The sequence below is a fragment of the Salmo salar genome, chromosome ssa05 (assembly GCF_905237065.1).
Source record: "Salmo salar chromosome ssa05, Ssal_v3.1, whole genome shotgun sequence".
In the NCBI taxonomy this organism is placed as follows: domain Eukaryota; kingdom Metazoa; phylum Chordata; class Actinopteri; order Salmoniformes; family Salmonidae; genus Salmo; species Salmo salar.
In genome coordinates this window covers 30211249-30226148 of record NC_059446.1, presented here as the reverse complement: position 1 = coordinate 30226148, position 14900 = coordinate 30211249, and the positions used below count along the sequence as shown (strand labels likewise).

Below are 14900 nucleotides of genomic sequence, written 5' to 3'. Positions count from 1 at the left end.
AGACATCAAAACTATGAAATAACAAAACAAAAGTGTAAAACAAATCAAAATACATTTTAGATTTCTGATTCTTCAAAGTGGCCACCCTTTGCCTTGACATCTTTGCACACTATTGGCTTTCTCTCAACCAGCTTCACCTGGAATGCTTTTCCAACAGTCTTGAAGGAGTTACCACATATGCTGAACACTTGTTGGCTGCTTTTCCTTCACTCTGCGGTCCAACTCATCCCAAACCATCTCAATTGGGTTTAGGTCGGGTGATTGTGGAGGCCAGGTCATCTGATGCAGCACTCCATCACTCTCCTTCTTGGTCAAAAAGCCCTTGCACAGCCTGGAGGTGTGTTGGGTCACTGTTCTGTTGAAAAACAATTGATATTCCCACTAGGCGCAAACCAGGTGGGATGACGTATCACTGCAGAATGCTGTGGTAGCCATGCTGGTTAAGTGTGCCTTGAATTATAAATAAATCACAGACAGTGTCACCAGCAAAGCACCATCACACCCTTTTTCACCTTTATTTAACCAGGTAGGTTAGCTGAGAACAAGTTCTCATTTACAACTGCAACCTGGCCAAGATAAAGCACAGCAGTTCAACACATACAACAACACAGAGTTACACATGGAATAAACAAACATACAGTCAATAATACAGTAGAAAAGTCTATATACAGTGTGTGCAAATGAGGTAGGTAAGGGAGGTAAGGCAATAAATAGGCCATGGTGGCAAAGTAATTACAATACACTATAATATACAATTAAACACTGGAGTGATTGATGTGCAGAAGATGAATGTGCAAGTAGAGATACTGGGGTGCAAAGGAGCAAAATAAATAAATAAATAAATATATACAGTAAGGGGATGAGGTAGTTGGATGGGCTATTTACAGATGGGCTATGTACAGGTGCAGTGATCTGTATTCAAAACTGTAACTCAGCCACTCAGAAACATTCTTGGAAACTGTCTTCTTGGCTAGCAACTCCAGTGTAGATTTGGCCTTGTGTTTTAGGTTATTGTCCTGCTGAATGGTTAATTATTCTTCCAGTGTCTGGTAGAAAGCAGACTGAACCAGGTTTTCCTCTAGGACTTTGCCTGTGCTTAGCTCCATTCTGTTTCTTTTTTATCCTGAAAAACTCCCCAGTACTTAATGATGACAAGCATACCCATAACATGATGCAACCACCACTATCTTGACAATATGGAGAGTTGCACTCAGTAACCTGTTGTATTGGACCTGCCCCAAAAATAATACTTTATATTCAGGACAAAAGTGAATAGCTTTGCCAATTCTTTTGCAGTATTACTTTAGTGCTTTGTTGGAAACAGAATGCATGTTTTGGAATATTTGTATTCTGTACAGTCTTCCTTCTTTTCATTCTTTCATTTAGGTTAGTATTGTGGAGAAACTACAAAGTTGTTGATCCATCCTCAGTTTTCTCCTATCACAGCCATTAAACTCTGTAACTGTTTTAAAAACACGATTGGCCTCCTGGTGAAATCCCTGAGCGGTTTCCTTCCTCTCTGGCAATTGAGTTAGGAAGGATGCCTGTATCTCTGTAGTGACTGGGTGTATTGATACACCATCCAAACTGTAATCAATAACTTCACCATACTATCACGTCCTGACCCTAGTAAGATGTCATTTTCTATAGTAGTGTAGGGCAGGGCGTGACAGGGGGTGTTTTTGGTTTATTTATGTTTTGTATTTCTATGTTTAGGTTCTAGTTTGTCTATTTCTATGTTGGGATTGTTTGGGGTTGATCTCTAATTGGAGGCAGCTGATCCTCATTGCCTCTGATTAGAGATCATATTTAAGTAGGGGTTTTTCTCATTGTGGTTTGTGGGTTATTGTCTTTTGAGTAGTGTGTTGTCCTCTCTGTGTTTGTTGTTTTTGTATTTTCAAGTATTTCAGTGTATTGCATTCAGTTTCACTTTTAATAAGTATGTGGAACTATGAACACGCTGCATTTTGGTCCGCTCCTTCAAACAGCCGTGACACATACTCAAAGGGATATTCAATGTCTGCTTTTTTTTACCCATCTACCAATACATGCCCTTCTTCGTGAGGCATTAGAAAACCTCCCTGGTCTTTGTGGTTGCATCTACATTTCGCTACACCCGCAATAACATCTGAAAAAAATATATTTAAAAAATGAATCTGCTAAATATTTGTATGTGACATTTAAATGTTATTTGATTTCATTTGGAATTCACTGCTCGGCTGAGGGACCTTACAGATAATTATATATGTGGGGTACAGAGATGAGGCATTAATTCCAAAATCATGTTAAACACTATTGCACACAATTTGCAGGCTACAAATGATTTGTAAATTATGTTCCGGCCCCCTGACCATCTGCTCAAGAAAAAAAATATGCCCTTCCCTGAATCTAGTTAATCATACTTTTTGTGGCCCTCAATAACCACCATCCCACCATTCAGCAATGGTGACATCTGATTTTGAGCCACGTGCCTCTTCTCATGACCTTCACCAACCCTTTGACCAGCTCTCGACAACATGTCGCAGGCTGCCTTTAGTGGCGGAACAAAAGACAGACAAGCCATAACAGCTTCACGGCGCCTGCACTTGTTGGTCTGCTACATATCAAAGGGAAGCGCCATGCACTCAGGGGCTGGGCCCAGCCTGGCCACTATATCACGTCCAGATTTGAAAGGAGTGTCGGTGTGGCTAGAGGCCCATGAAATAAATACCTCTTGACCATTGGCTCCCATGCGCATTCATCATGTCCAGTGTAACTCACTAAAGTGCAACCTTACCCCAAGACAAAAAAAATAAAAACACACAAAAAAACTTGCATTAACAGTTAATGTAATTAGACAGTACTCTAGTCTAAGCAGGTAGTGGGTATTATGTCTTCCCAAGATTAAGTCAGGCTAATAATGATCAAACTGCTGGGGTAGGCATGTTTTTCTGCTTACACACATCCTGGGATGATAGTGTTTTATATAGTGCCAATCATCATGTTGTGCACATGATAATATCGTGCAGAACAGCCGGCAGTAAGGTTGCAGATTGTATTAGTGGTGTATCACATTCACTCAAGTAAAAGGACCTATAAACGCCAGCCAGCTGGAAAATATATTACCTGTGATATTGCATATGTTCCTTTTTATTTCTCACTGTGTAAGTATGCTTTGGACTATTACATTCCACTGCAGGTTTTGGTGTGGTAAGCATCATGACTTGTTATTGCAAAAAAAAAAAAAAAAAGAGATTGTTAGTGTGGCATGCGACAGCCTTTAAATATTGTAAGAATTATTTAAGAGGGTAAAACATCTTGGTCTACTTCTCTGCTATTTAAATCAAAACAGAATTATCTACTACCAATCGAGAGGTACAGCCTTTTTAGTTTCAGCATCAACTGACAACAAGCTGTCCTGGGATCAGTGTATGGACGCCATTTCTAAGAAAGGCCAACAAAGGCCGAACGCAATTCTGCAAAATGTTGGATTAATTGAGCTTTAGCACGTGCACTTATGGAATTGCACTTACCCTGCCTACTGCTTGTAAATATCCTTTGCTATTTGCTGTTGTTTTTTATATGTCATTTCAGTTTTTTGACTGCTGCAAAATTAATCGCCTCTCTGAGGACATTAAAGTTGTTCTTAATCTGAAAGCAGAATTACATTTTGATGGTCTGCTCATGGTAAACTAAATCAATCATTTGGATTTTAAATAAGGAAAGTCAGATGTATGTTATGCTCTGTTGACTGTGTGACAGTGGTGCTCCAGGGGAAGGGGTACCCTTCTCTGGCCACTGGGTCGGTCTTGCCACTTATCCCCTACAGCCCAGAAAGGACTGAACATACCGCTATCGTCCAGACTCATGATTAAAAAAACATGTTTTTATTTTATTTAAAACTTCACCAATGTCTCCTTGTCTTCTGTACTCAAACATTACAGTTGACATATTCTATGGTGTTAGTCTGAGTGTAGTAATATCTGATTAAATATGTGATCTGCCCCACACTACAAAGTAATAAGGTTGATATAATCTGTCAAAGTAATCAGACCAGATATTTTCATAAATTTAAAGATCCAGTAAGACATATCAGAAGCTAGCGGATTCATTATTTACCAAGAACAGCTGCAAATTTCAATTAAACTACATGTCACGTGTGCTCCCTCTCCGGCATCTAGGTCACCAGGCTGCTCTTTTTATGATGCACACCTGTCACCACCTCATTTATTTATTTAATGCATTCACTCCCTGAACTTGCTTCCTGACTCTCAGCGCACATCATTACAGAATGACAACTCAACAAAGGGAAGCATCAGGGAGGTTTAAAACAAAAACAAAAAATGTTTTTGGAGGGGTGATGTCGGGTCCCAGTGTTGGAGCAGAGCTACCTGGGAGGCCTCAGCCGGATTGTAGGCTCCCATGCCAAAGCTGGATGAACAGGCTTTGGCCTCAGCCGAGGCAACGGGGGAGGTCTCAGCCAGCTCTCAGCCGGTTCATCAGGTTTCTGTGCCTCAGCGGAGGCGACCTGCCCGCCCCGGATCCCCGGGAACGTCCCTGTGGTTGGCATCCTGCGGCTGGAGCCGAACACACCAGGGATTGGCTACTGTCATGTATGCTCTCTCTCCGGCGCTCTAGGTCATCATGCTCCTGTGCCTTAGCCGGATCGACAGGTTCCTGCGCCTTAGCAGAGGTGACCGGTCCGCTCCTGATCCCCGGGATCATCAACTTGGTTGGCGTCCTGCGGCTGGAGCCGGGCGTCGGGGAGGGGGGTACTGTCACATGCGCTCCCTCTCCGGCCTCTAGGTCACCAGGCTGCTCGTTTATGGCGCACACCTGTCACCAGCGTTACGCGCATAATGACACTCACCTGGACTCCATCACCTCCTTGATTACCTGTCCTTTATGTCACTCCCTTTGGTTTCTTCCCCAGTTGTCATTGTTTCTGTGTCTGTTCCATGTCGGTGTGCTGTTTGTTACGTGTTTGTTTCATTTATTTATTAAATGTATTCACTCCTTGAACTTGCTTCCCGACTCTCAGCGCATATCATTACACTACTTCACTTTTGAAGTTCACTTTCCTTGCTTTGTCTAACAATATCATGAATCTTGCAAAGAAGTTGTGGTTCAGAGCGCAGTATTTATTTAACACATGTTTGTTAGCCAATTTCTCACACTGGCTTTAGCCATGAATCTGCTAGCTTCTGATATGACTTACTGCATCTTTAAATATGTTAAAGTATCTGGTCTGATTACTTCATAGACTCCTCAATCAATCTTATTACTTTAAACATTTGATCTAACTGCCCCACGCTACAATCAGAAATGACTATACTCAGGCTACCACTATAGAATATGCCAACTGTTATAATAGAGTACAGAAGACAAGGAGATATTTAAGTTTTCTCCCCCTTGAGTAAGGCTGACCTCTGTACTCTATAGAGCTTTTCCAGGAGAGACTCGGCCGGTAGGCATCGGTCCACTCACACCAACGTCGGGGACCTGACCAACTGCGTTGACCATATCTTCCTCAGGCCAGCAGCCAGCCCCACCAGTCCTCAACGCTGGAACGTTGGATCGTACACCATCGCATACACAATCTATATAGCTTTGCCCTGCGGCGACTGGATCCCACCATATGTGACTAAGGTGACTGGATCCCACCATATGTGACTGGATCCCACCATATGTGACTAAGGCGACTGGATCCCACCATATGTGACTAAGGTGACTGGATCCCACCATATGTGACTAAGGTGACTGGATCCCACCATATGTGACTAAGGTGACTGGATCCCACCATATGTGACTAAGGTGACTAGATCCCACCATATGTGACTAAGGTGACTGGATCCCACCATATGTGACTAAGGTGACTGGATCCCACCACATGTGACTAAGATGACTGGATCCCACCACATGTGACTAAGGTGACTGGATCCCACCATATGTGACTAAGGTGACTGGATCCCACCATATGTGACTAAGGTGACTGGATCCCACCATATGTGACTAAGGTGACTAGATCCCACCATATGTGACTAAGGTGACTGGATCCCACCATATGTGACTAAGGTGACTGGATCCCACCACATGTGACTGAGCTGGCCATCACCTTGTGCACTTAAAGGCTTAAAAAGTAAAATGAGAATAAAGCTACTTTGAGAATATTTTGCTACTTCGCTCAAGTAAAACTTTTAAAAACTCCTACTACCACAAAAAAATGTAAAAACAAACTTCTTCCACTAGATACACCATCACATTTCTCTCCCAAAACGAGCCTAAAACTGTTCTAATTCTTTATGAGTAAAAGTGTAGTAATCTTAGTGTAGTTATTTGTGATGACATGTATGATATAACTGCCCACAGTCTACAGTAATACAGTTGATAGAGTCTGTCAAAGTAATCAGACCAGATATTTCTATATGTTTAACTCTGTTATATTTCAAGACTTCATGTTTAACTCTCTTATATTTCAGCACTTCACATAAAACGTTTTTAACTTCTTCCACTACCACGGAAATACTTTCAGAGTTGAAGCAAGTCACAACATTTTTCTTCACGGAAAATTACCATCTAGTTCTACATGGAACTGTTACATTTGAAAGTTATCAAGTTAACACTGTTTAGAACATCTACACAAGTTTAGCAATTGCGCTCCTCATTATACCCTGTAGGCTGCTGACCTATTGCATAGCTTCCTCCTGCACCTGTCCATAACCAGTAATACATTACATAGATGGAAGAGACTTCATCACCCACTGTAGACTTGAAGACAGAATCTCACCCAGAGAGCTGTGCATGTCTGTGTGCAGTTAGATAGTAGACAATCGAAAGCCATTCTAGTCCTGGTTAGACAGCTGAAGTTGTACTCTACACACAACAAGCATTTCGCTACACTCGCATTAACATCTGCTAACCATGTGTATGTGACAAATAACATTTGATTTGATCTTATTTTCATTTGCTAGGTAAAGTGTAGGCATACTGTCTTTATAAGCACAACAATATGATATTCATAGCAGAAAATGTTTTGTCTTTGTAAGATGAACAATCCCATCCACACGTACTGTCGCCTACACCTGTAGGGATATTAGTAGTTCTGGGATAGATACAGTATAACCGCGGACATAATGACAGACGAGACAAAACTAGCCAGTTATAGAATAGTGTGTTGTAGGACAGCTCAGCTGACTGAAGACCGGGGGATTGAACTTACAGTTAGTTTCCATGGTAACATGTCTTTACGTGACATGAAGAAATGTTGTAACTAAGTTGCAAGGTACTTTTGTAGCAAGGTGCTGTAGAACGAGTGTCATGAAACACATTCCAGACACTGGTTCTTGCTATAACTGTGACAGAGATATATCGGCTAGCTACACTGAACAAGAATATAAAACGCAACATGGAAAGTGTTGGTCCCATGTTTCATAAAAGATCCCAAAAATGTTCCATAGGCACACAATGCTTATTTTCTAAAATGTTGTGCACAATTTTGTTTACATCCCTGTTAGCAAGCATTTCTCCTTCTCCAAAATAATCCATCCACCTGATAGGTGTGGCATATCAAGAAGCTGATTAAATGGCATGATCATTACACAGTGCACCTTGTCCTGGGGACAATTAAAGGCCACTCTATAATGTGCGGTTTTGTCAGACAACACAATGCCACAGCTGTCTCATGTTTTGAGGGAGTGTGCAATTGGCATGCTGACTGCAAGAATGTTCCCCAGAGCTCTTACCAGAGAATTGAATGTTCATTTCTCTACCCTAAGCCGGCTCCAATGTCATTTTAGAGAATTTGGCAGTACGTCTAACCGGCATCACAACCACAGACCACGTGTATGGTGTTGTGTGGGTGAGCGATTTGCTGATGTCAACGTTGTGAACAGAGTGCCCTATGGTGGTGGTGTGGGTTATGGCATGGGTAGGCATAAGCTACGGACAATGAACACAATTGATGTCAATTTGAATGCACAGAGATACCATGACGTGATCCTGAGGCCCATTGTTGTGCCAGTTATCCGACGCCATCACCTCATATGCATATGCATATATGTATTCCCAGTCATGTGAAATCCATAGATTAGGCCCTAATGAATTTATTTAAATTGACTGATTTCCTTATATGAACTGTCACACAGTAAAATCTTTGAAATTGTTGCATGTTGTGTTTATATTTTTGTTCAGAATAGATAGGCTAGCTAGCTGCAGCTATCCCCAAGTTATGCTAGCTAGCTGCTGTCACTGTCAGCTTGGCTAAACACAAGGTCAGTGCAGGCTTTAGCCTACACATAGAACTGAATTAGCTGACCATCTTGAGATTGTGAGTCAGTCAGGAGGGGAGAAGAGACCTCAACTTCAAAAATTCTCTCCATAGCAAAGCTATCGTAGCTTACCTCGTGGTCACTATACCAACTACTGTGCCCTTATGTGTTGTGATTGAATGGCAAAAACACACCCAACAAACATCCGCATCAAACCACACCCCAAGACAACTCTCGTTTGGCTTCAGTCATGGCCGCTGCATTTCTTAATGAGCAATCTTGAAAACAAGGCCAAATCAGTAAGTTTAGCCTCCTTTTATTCCGCTCACTTCACAGTCATGTTTCTATGGCTCAGACATAGGACCAAACTGTATCCAGGCAGTTGAGAAAGTGTTGAGTAAATCAAATGTCCACTAGCTGGTTGTATTGTAGACTAAAGTCATTTCTTTCCCTAGCTAGGTTTCCATCCAATTGGCGACAGATCTGCATAAAAATTTTTTTTTACATTTTCCCACCTGATGTGTTTCCATCGAATTGACTTCTTGCAGATAAAAGGCTGTGCGTGATGACATAGTACGCATAAATATACATTTTGTGTTTAAATTCCTATGTAGTGAATAAAAACACAATTTAAATGGGTTTCCATTTCATTTTCAACTCTACTGATGGTTATGTCACAAACAAACAAAAAAATTGCCCTACATAGCGAATGTGCCCCCTCTGGTCTTGGCACGTGTTCACAAGTCAACAGCTCGCAGATATAGCGCAGGTATAGACTACTACATGACCAGATTATTATGGACAAAAGAGCAAGATTATTTGTCAAACTTCAGCCAAGCATCGATTTTCGTGTCTCCAGAATAAGACTTGATATTTATTGGAAAAGAGCATCAAGCTTATCACCGTGCACTTCCGCACCCTGTGAAGTTCATCATCATTTATTTCATCTGTAGCCTAGTAAACTGCATGCTTTCCGAGTCCCAGTCGGAGGACAACACACCATATCATCATGTGACTCAAAGTTTACTTCGATACGATGATTATTCTATAAATATTTGTGCATAAAGGCATTTCCATCACCATTTCTCGCATAACTAATTTTACCGACACAAAAATAATCAACCTTGTCTAGAGTATTTTTTTTGTTGACATTTGGAAAGTTTACCAATAAATTAGCTATTTCCATTTGGCCTGCCGTGACATTTTTTATCTAACATGTACTTTACTCGTGTAAAAAGGCTGGATGGATACCTGGTTCATTCAAATCATCTATTGCTCTGTGGAGCCCTGGCCAAGAGGCATCATCAAAAATATTCATACTAAATGACATTCACTGACAAGACACTTCAATCATAGTCTAAACCATTGTTAGACAGGTAGGTAGGTAGGCACTGTAGGCAGGAAGGACTTCATTTATTGAAAAGCCATATTCTTGTAAATGCAAATGAAAACATCTTCTTTCATCACTTAAATTGCATAAAGGATTGATGTGTGGACATTTTGACAAATATGTGTTCTACCAATGGCAATATTTACAAACACCAAGGAATTAAAACAATATCAAAAAGATAATTGATTTAAAAACATGTCTCTGCACTCTTAGAAAAAAAGGTACCGTATTGTACTTAAAGGGGTAGAAACACTTGTCACTCTAGTGGTATCCTGTTATTACTCATTAGTTATGTTATAGGTACATAATAGTACCCTTGCAGTCCGCACAGTAAAAGAGCCAAAAAGGTACAAATGTTCCTTTTTAAGGTACAACCTCGGTGACAAAGCTTTTTGTTCATTTTAAGTGGCAAAACCTGGGATGTCTGAAAAAAAGGCTGGTGTCAGGTACTGTAGCCTAGAGGTTAGAGCGTTGGGCAAGTAACGGAAAAGTTGCTTGTTCGAATCCCCAAGCCAACAAGGCCCTTGAGCAAGGCACTTAACCCTAATTGCTCCAGGGTTGCTGTTGATGATGGAGGAATTGTGATATGCAGAACATCTCATTTCTAATTCCCACATGTGTATAAGACAAATACAATATAAGCACCCACCAAATTATTTATAATAAATATACCTATTTTCTATACCAGGTCTCTCACATGTACACTTTCCACCATCCCCCTTCTGACACATAGGTAATAAATTCAGGGGATAGCCCCGACCAGGATTTGAACCCAGGTCCAGTGACTGTTAAGCCAGCACCATACCCATCATGCCAAGAGGTCCATACCTCTTGACAAGGTGGCTCAATGTTGGGTTAATGTCGCTATAATATTATTTACAGCTCTTCATTGTCACATGCTCTTACATATGTATATACGTCTTTATAAAGACTTCAAAACTCAAATGAACATAAACATGGACCACTGGTACAACACTTTCACTCAATGAATCCAATGATTGTACTTTTATATTGAAAATATTGGGTACAAAAATGTACCATTGTACTAGATTACTATGTGTACATAAGTACATAATGGTGTATGTTGATATTTGTACCCCAGGGAACAATATCGTACCCTAACCATACCCTTTATTCTGAAAGTGTGTGTTCTGTCATGCTTACAGGTGTTTGAACTGGAGTGTGACTTCCCTGAAGTTTCTCCAGGAAACAGGAGGCTATTCTACCTGACACAGGATCACTGAGGAGCCAGTCGCCCAAATCCCAAACCCTGGGTAGAGGGGCTCAGTGAATGTGGAGTGGAATGTGTGCACGCGGATCAGTGCGTCAGAGGAGACGCTGTAGAAGGACAGAGTGCCAGCGGGCCAGTCCAGATACACTCCTACTCTGTTTGAGTGGGAGGAGGAGGGGAAAGGTATGGCAATACTCTCGTCATTGTGCCAGGCATTGTAACCATCATCAGAGCAGTGCACACTCCAGGACTTGACATTGAATCCAAGATCACAGTCATTACCATCACCTATCCTGTTTATTCCTTTATATGTCACTGCTATATCAGCCCCTTCCCCACTCCACTCTACCTCCCAGTAACAGCGCCCAGTCAGACCCTCTCTACACAGCACCTGTCTGCAGAAGTCAAATCTCTCTGGGTGATCAGCATACGGCTGCTCGTCTCTCACCTTTGTCACCTTCCTGTTCTGCTCAGATAGAGAGAGCTCTCTGAATGCTGTGTTTGGGTCCAGTGTGAGATCAGAGGCATCTGATGGGGGAGACCAAGACAACATGACATCATATTATATCAATAGAGCCAACCAAAACTGTTTACTGTTCTCCAGTTACATATGGTGTCGTCAGTGATTGTCAGACATCGGACTGGAGCCCAATCGTTGCTTTCAGAACACTTTTCTTCTATCGCTTAAATCAACATTAGAGAGTGTTTGTTCCCGTTCCTAATTCTACATCAGGCTACAGGAAGCAGTTCACCAACAGTGCCAGCTACAGAGTTGACGGCATCATTCTAGTTCTGTTTAGTGGGATGTTGGTGGTTTGGATCTATGGTTCAATAGAATGAGAGTTTCAATCTGACTGGACCAACTAGTTCAATCAGGTGTTCTGGAATTATCTCTGGCCCTCTGTGTGGCCGTATCACATGTAAAATATATAAATTCATCAAATAAGATGATAAAAAAAGAGAATGACATAGCTGTAAAACATGAACCTAAAAATAAATCATTGGGTTAGTGAATACCCTTGGTGTTAAATATGAGAGTTTCAGCATGAGATATCCTTTATATATTTTTTACACATTTGTAATTTATTTTACTAGGTCAATATGGCTGTTGTAAATGTTTTGGCGACAAACTGGTGGGAATTGGGAACAAAGTCAATAGTTGGAAGTTCATTGAAGATAATGCCATTGTTGATTAGATGCTTTTTTCATTAAGTAGCCTATTTTCTCTTGAACCTGGTCTAGCCACTAGAGAATCATGGACAATATTGACACAGATATAAACAATGAATACTATATATGAATAAACATTAAAGTGATTTAATTATAAATTACCAAAGTTACTATAGATTGCAATAGATGTTCTGTTATTTACCAAAATTACTGAATAAATTACCGGTGGCTTTGCAACCCTAGTCAACACTCACATTTCTTAAGATCGGATTTCAAACAGCACTCTCCACCATGGTCCACACTGTAGGAATAAAACACCATGATTCCATATCTCTCTCTCACACACACACACACACACACACACACACACACACACACACACACACACTAATCATTTCTGTTGAGTAATGATGATATCATATCACTGATACAAGAACATACAATTCAAGTTATGGATATACTCACAAGCAAGCATACAGGAAGTATCTTTCTATCTCACTCTCTCTCACTCTCTCTCTCTCAACCTTTCCTCCCACCTGTCAATGTCACGTTCCCCAGAGAGACTCATCTTAGAGGTAGTGGCCCCCTCTTCTTCCATTCTTCCCCCAGAGAGACTAATCTTAAACTCTGTCGCCCCCTCCTCCTCGTCTCTTCCCCCAGAGAGACTCATTGTACCTAAACAAAGATATCCAGCATTTAGAAAAAAATATACAGACCAAAAATGATCATACAATACAACAGTTGTAGTGCAAAGTGACTGATTGAAAAACAATTAGAGAAAACCAACAATAAAAAGCTGGCCAATGCTTACATCATGGGGGGGGGTCACTAAAATTATACACTAAACTTTTGATTTATTTGGACAGTGAAGCTAAAACTTTTAATTTGGCTCTATGCTCCACGATTTTGGATTTGAGATCAGAACAGGATGTCACCTTTTATTTGAGTGCTTTTTCATACATATCTGTTTACCATTTAGAAATGAAAGCACTTTATGTATCTAGTCCCTCCATTTGAAGGTGTCATAAGTATTTGGACAAATTCCCTTATAGTGTATTAAAGTAGTCAAATGTTTGCAGTTTGTTTTTGTTGTATTTCAGATTATGATGTGCCTAATACAATACATAGATTACATTATTTATCATTCATTTCTATTGGACACACAAGAGACAAATTAAAACGTTTAGCTTCACTGTACAAATAGATAGGGAGGGGAGTGTATTTATATTTACAGAATATTGCGTATTTTCCACTGTATCGTTCTGTTGTTTTCTGCTATTCCAGTGGCTGTGGATTCTGTCTATCATTGATCCAAGGTCAATGAGTGTTGCAACCGCCGTCCGTATCAATAAACCCAGGTCATATTGTAATGAACATGAATGACTGATTGATTGTAACTGTGGCAGCTCATTCCAGTACTCCTCCTTTACACAGTCTACTGAAACTGTTCTGTGTAACGTATACGCCGGGAGTCAGGAAATAGGTGTAGAAGGTGCATTTAATAAAGAACCGATACAGTAGAACAAACACGAGCCAGGTACTGAACGTGAGAGAAAACAATAACACCTAATGACTGAAGACAACTGAGGGCTAAATAAAGGAGGAGTAATCAAGGAGGGAATGATGACCAGGTGTGTGTAATGATGGGGAACAGGTGTACATAACAATGGAGCCAGGATCGGTGGTTAGTAGACAGGCAACGTCGAGTGCCGGAGGGAGGGAGAAGGAGTAGACGTGACAATCTGCAATATTTACTGCTTTTAGTTGGTCATTTGAAATAAAGATCTTGAAGAATATAATGTATGTCTCATGAGCTTAGTACAGCTGTCTAACCCATCATAACCCAACATATAAGTCTATTCAACTCCATTGTTGTACTAACCATTACTAGAATCACATACATTTCATTATTAATCCGAGTGGTGGGAAAAGTACCACATTTTATACTTGAGTAGAAGTAAAGACACCTTACTAGAAAATTACTCAAGTAAAATTAAAATTCACCCAGTAAAATACTACCTGAGTAAAAGTCTAAACGTATTTCAACATTTCACTATACTGTCATCATTAGTTGGGTTCTTACCTTGTAGCCTGAATATTACACCCAGAATGTCACATTAGATGACTAAAATATCTTAGACATGTTGTTAGGGAACCACCTCAATGACGTGACTCCTCTTCCTAGGTGCGGCCACCTACAGTTGACCTTTGGATACAGTAACTGGAGGTTCCCTCCCTCCTGTGTGCTCTGGGTATTATCTGTATGGGTGTGGCTGTGTGTATGTGGGTAGAAGTATGTGCAGTGCCTTCAGAAAGTAGTCACACCCCTTGATTTTTTTCCACATTTTGTTGTGTTACAGCCTGAATTTAAAATTGATTAAATGTAGTTATTTTGTCCCTGGCTTCACACAATACCCCATAACGTCAAAGTGGAATTATGTTTGTACAAATTCATAAAAAATGAAAAGCTGAAATGTCTTGCGTCAATAAGAATTCAACCCCTTTGTTATGGAAAGCCTAAATAAGTTCAGGAGTAAGCATTTGCTTAAAAGTCACATAATAAGTTGCATGGACTCACTCTGTGTGCAATAATAGAGTTTAACATGATTTTTGAATGACTACCACATCTCTGTACCCCACACATACAATTATCTGTAAGGCCCCTCATTCGAGCAGTGAATTTCAAACACAGATTCAACCACAAAGGCTAGGGAGGTTTTCCAATGCCTCGCAAAGAAGGGCACCTATTGATAGATGGAAAAAATGAAAAAAAGCAGACATTGAATATGGGGTCTCGCCCTGGACCATCACGCAGCTCTGGGTACCTAGCCAACCGTTTGATGAAATCTACACTTGGAGGTGT

At 40.7% G+C, this 14900-nt stretch overlaps 1 protein-coding gene across 4 annotated transcripts; it reads right to left on the bottom strand.

Annotated features, from left to right (window-relative positions):
- Positions 1-9640: 9640 nt before the first annotated feature.
- LOC106604584 (stonustoxin subunit beta-like) lies at positions 9641-14275 on the bottom strand. Of its 4 annotated transcripts, none has more exons than XM_014199367.2 (5): positions 14121-14244; positions 13698-13779; positions 12574-12712; positions 12292-12338; positions 9641-11395 (listed from the first exon to the last, which is right to left on the bottom strand). In XM_014199367.2, exons 3-5 carry the CDS (start codon positions 12705-12707, stop codon positions 10854-10856), a joined length of 723 nt encoding a protein of 240 aa, XP_014054842.1. In that variant the 5' UTR covers positions 12708-12712; positions 13698-13779; positions 14121-14244; the 3' UTR covers positions 9641-10853. The 4 variants fall into 4 exon arrangements, with proteins under 4 accessions (XP_014054842.1, XP_045573999.1, XP_014054845.1 ...); XM_045718043.1 differs by having other exon boundaries at positions 13270-13779; positions 14121-14242; XM_014199370.2 differs by having other exon boundaries at positions 13666-13779; positions 14121-14240.
- Positions 14276-14900: the final 625 nt, after the last annotated feature.

Bases quoted from the DNA above. Each gene is read 5' to 3' on its own strand.
- LOC106604584 (XM_014199370.2), bottom strand. From the start codon at position 13,699: ATGTACACCTGTTCCCCATCATTACACACACCTG. The intron at 12,713-13,665 runs GTCATCATTCCC...ATCTTTGTTTAG, and splicing joins CCCATCATTACACACACCTG to GTACAATGAGTCTCTCTGGG. The intron at 12,339-12,573 runs GTGGGAGGAAAG...TTATTCCTACAG, and splicing joins GGGGAACGTGACATTGACAG to TGTGGACCATGGTGGAGAGT.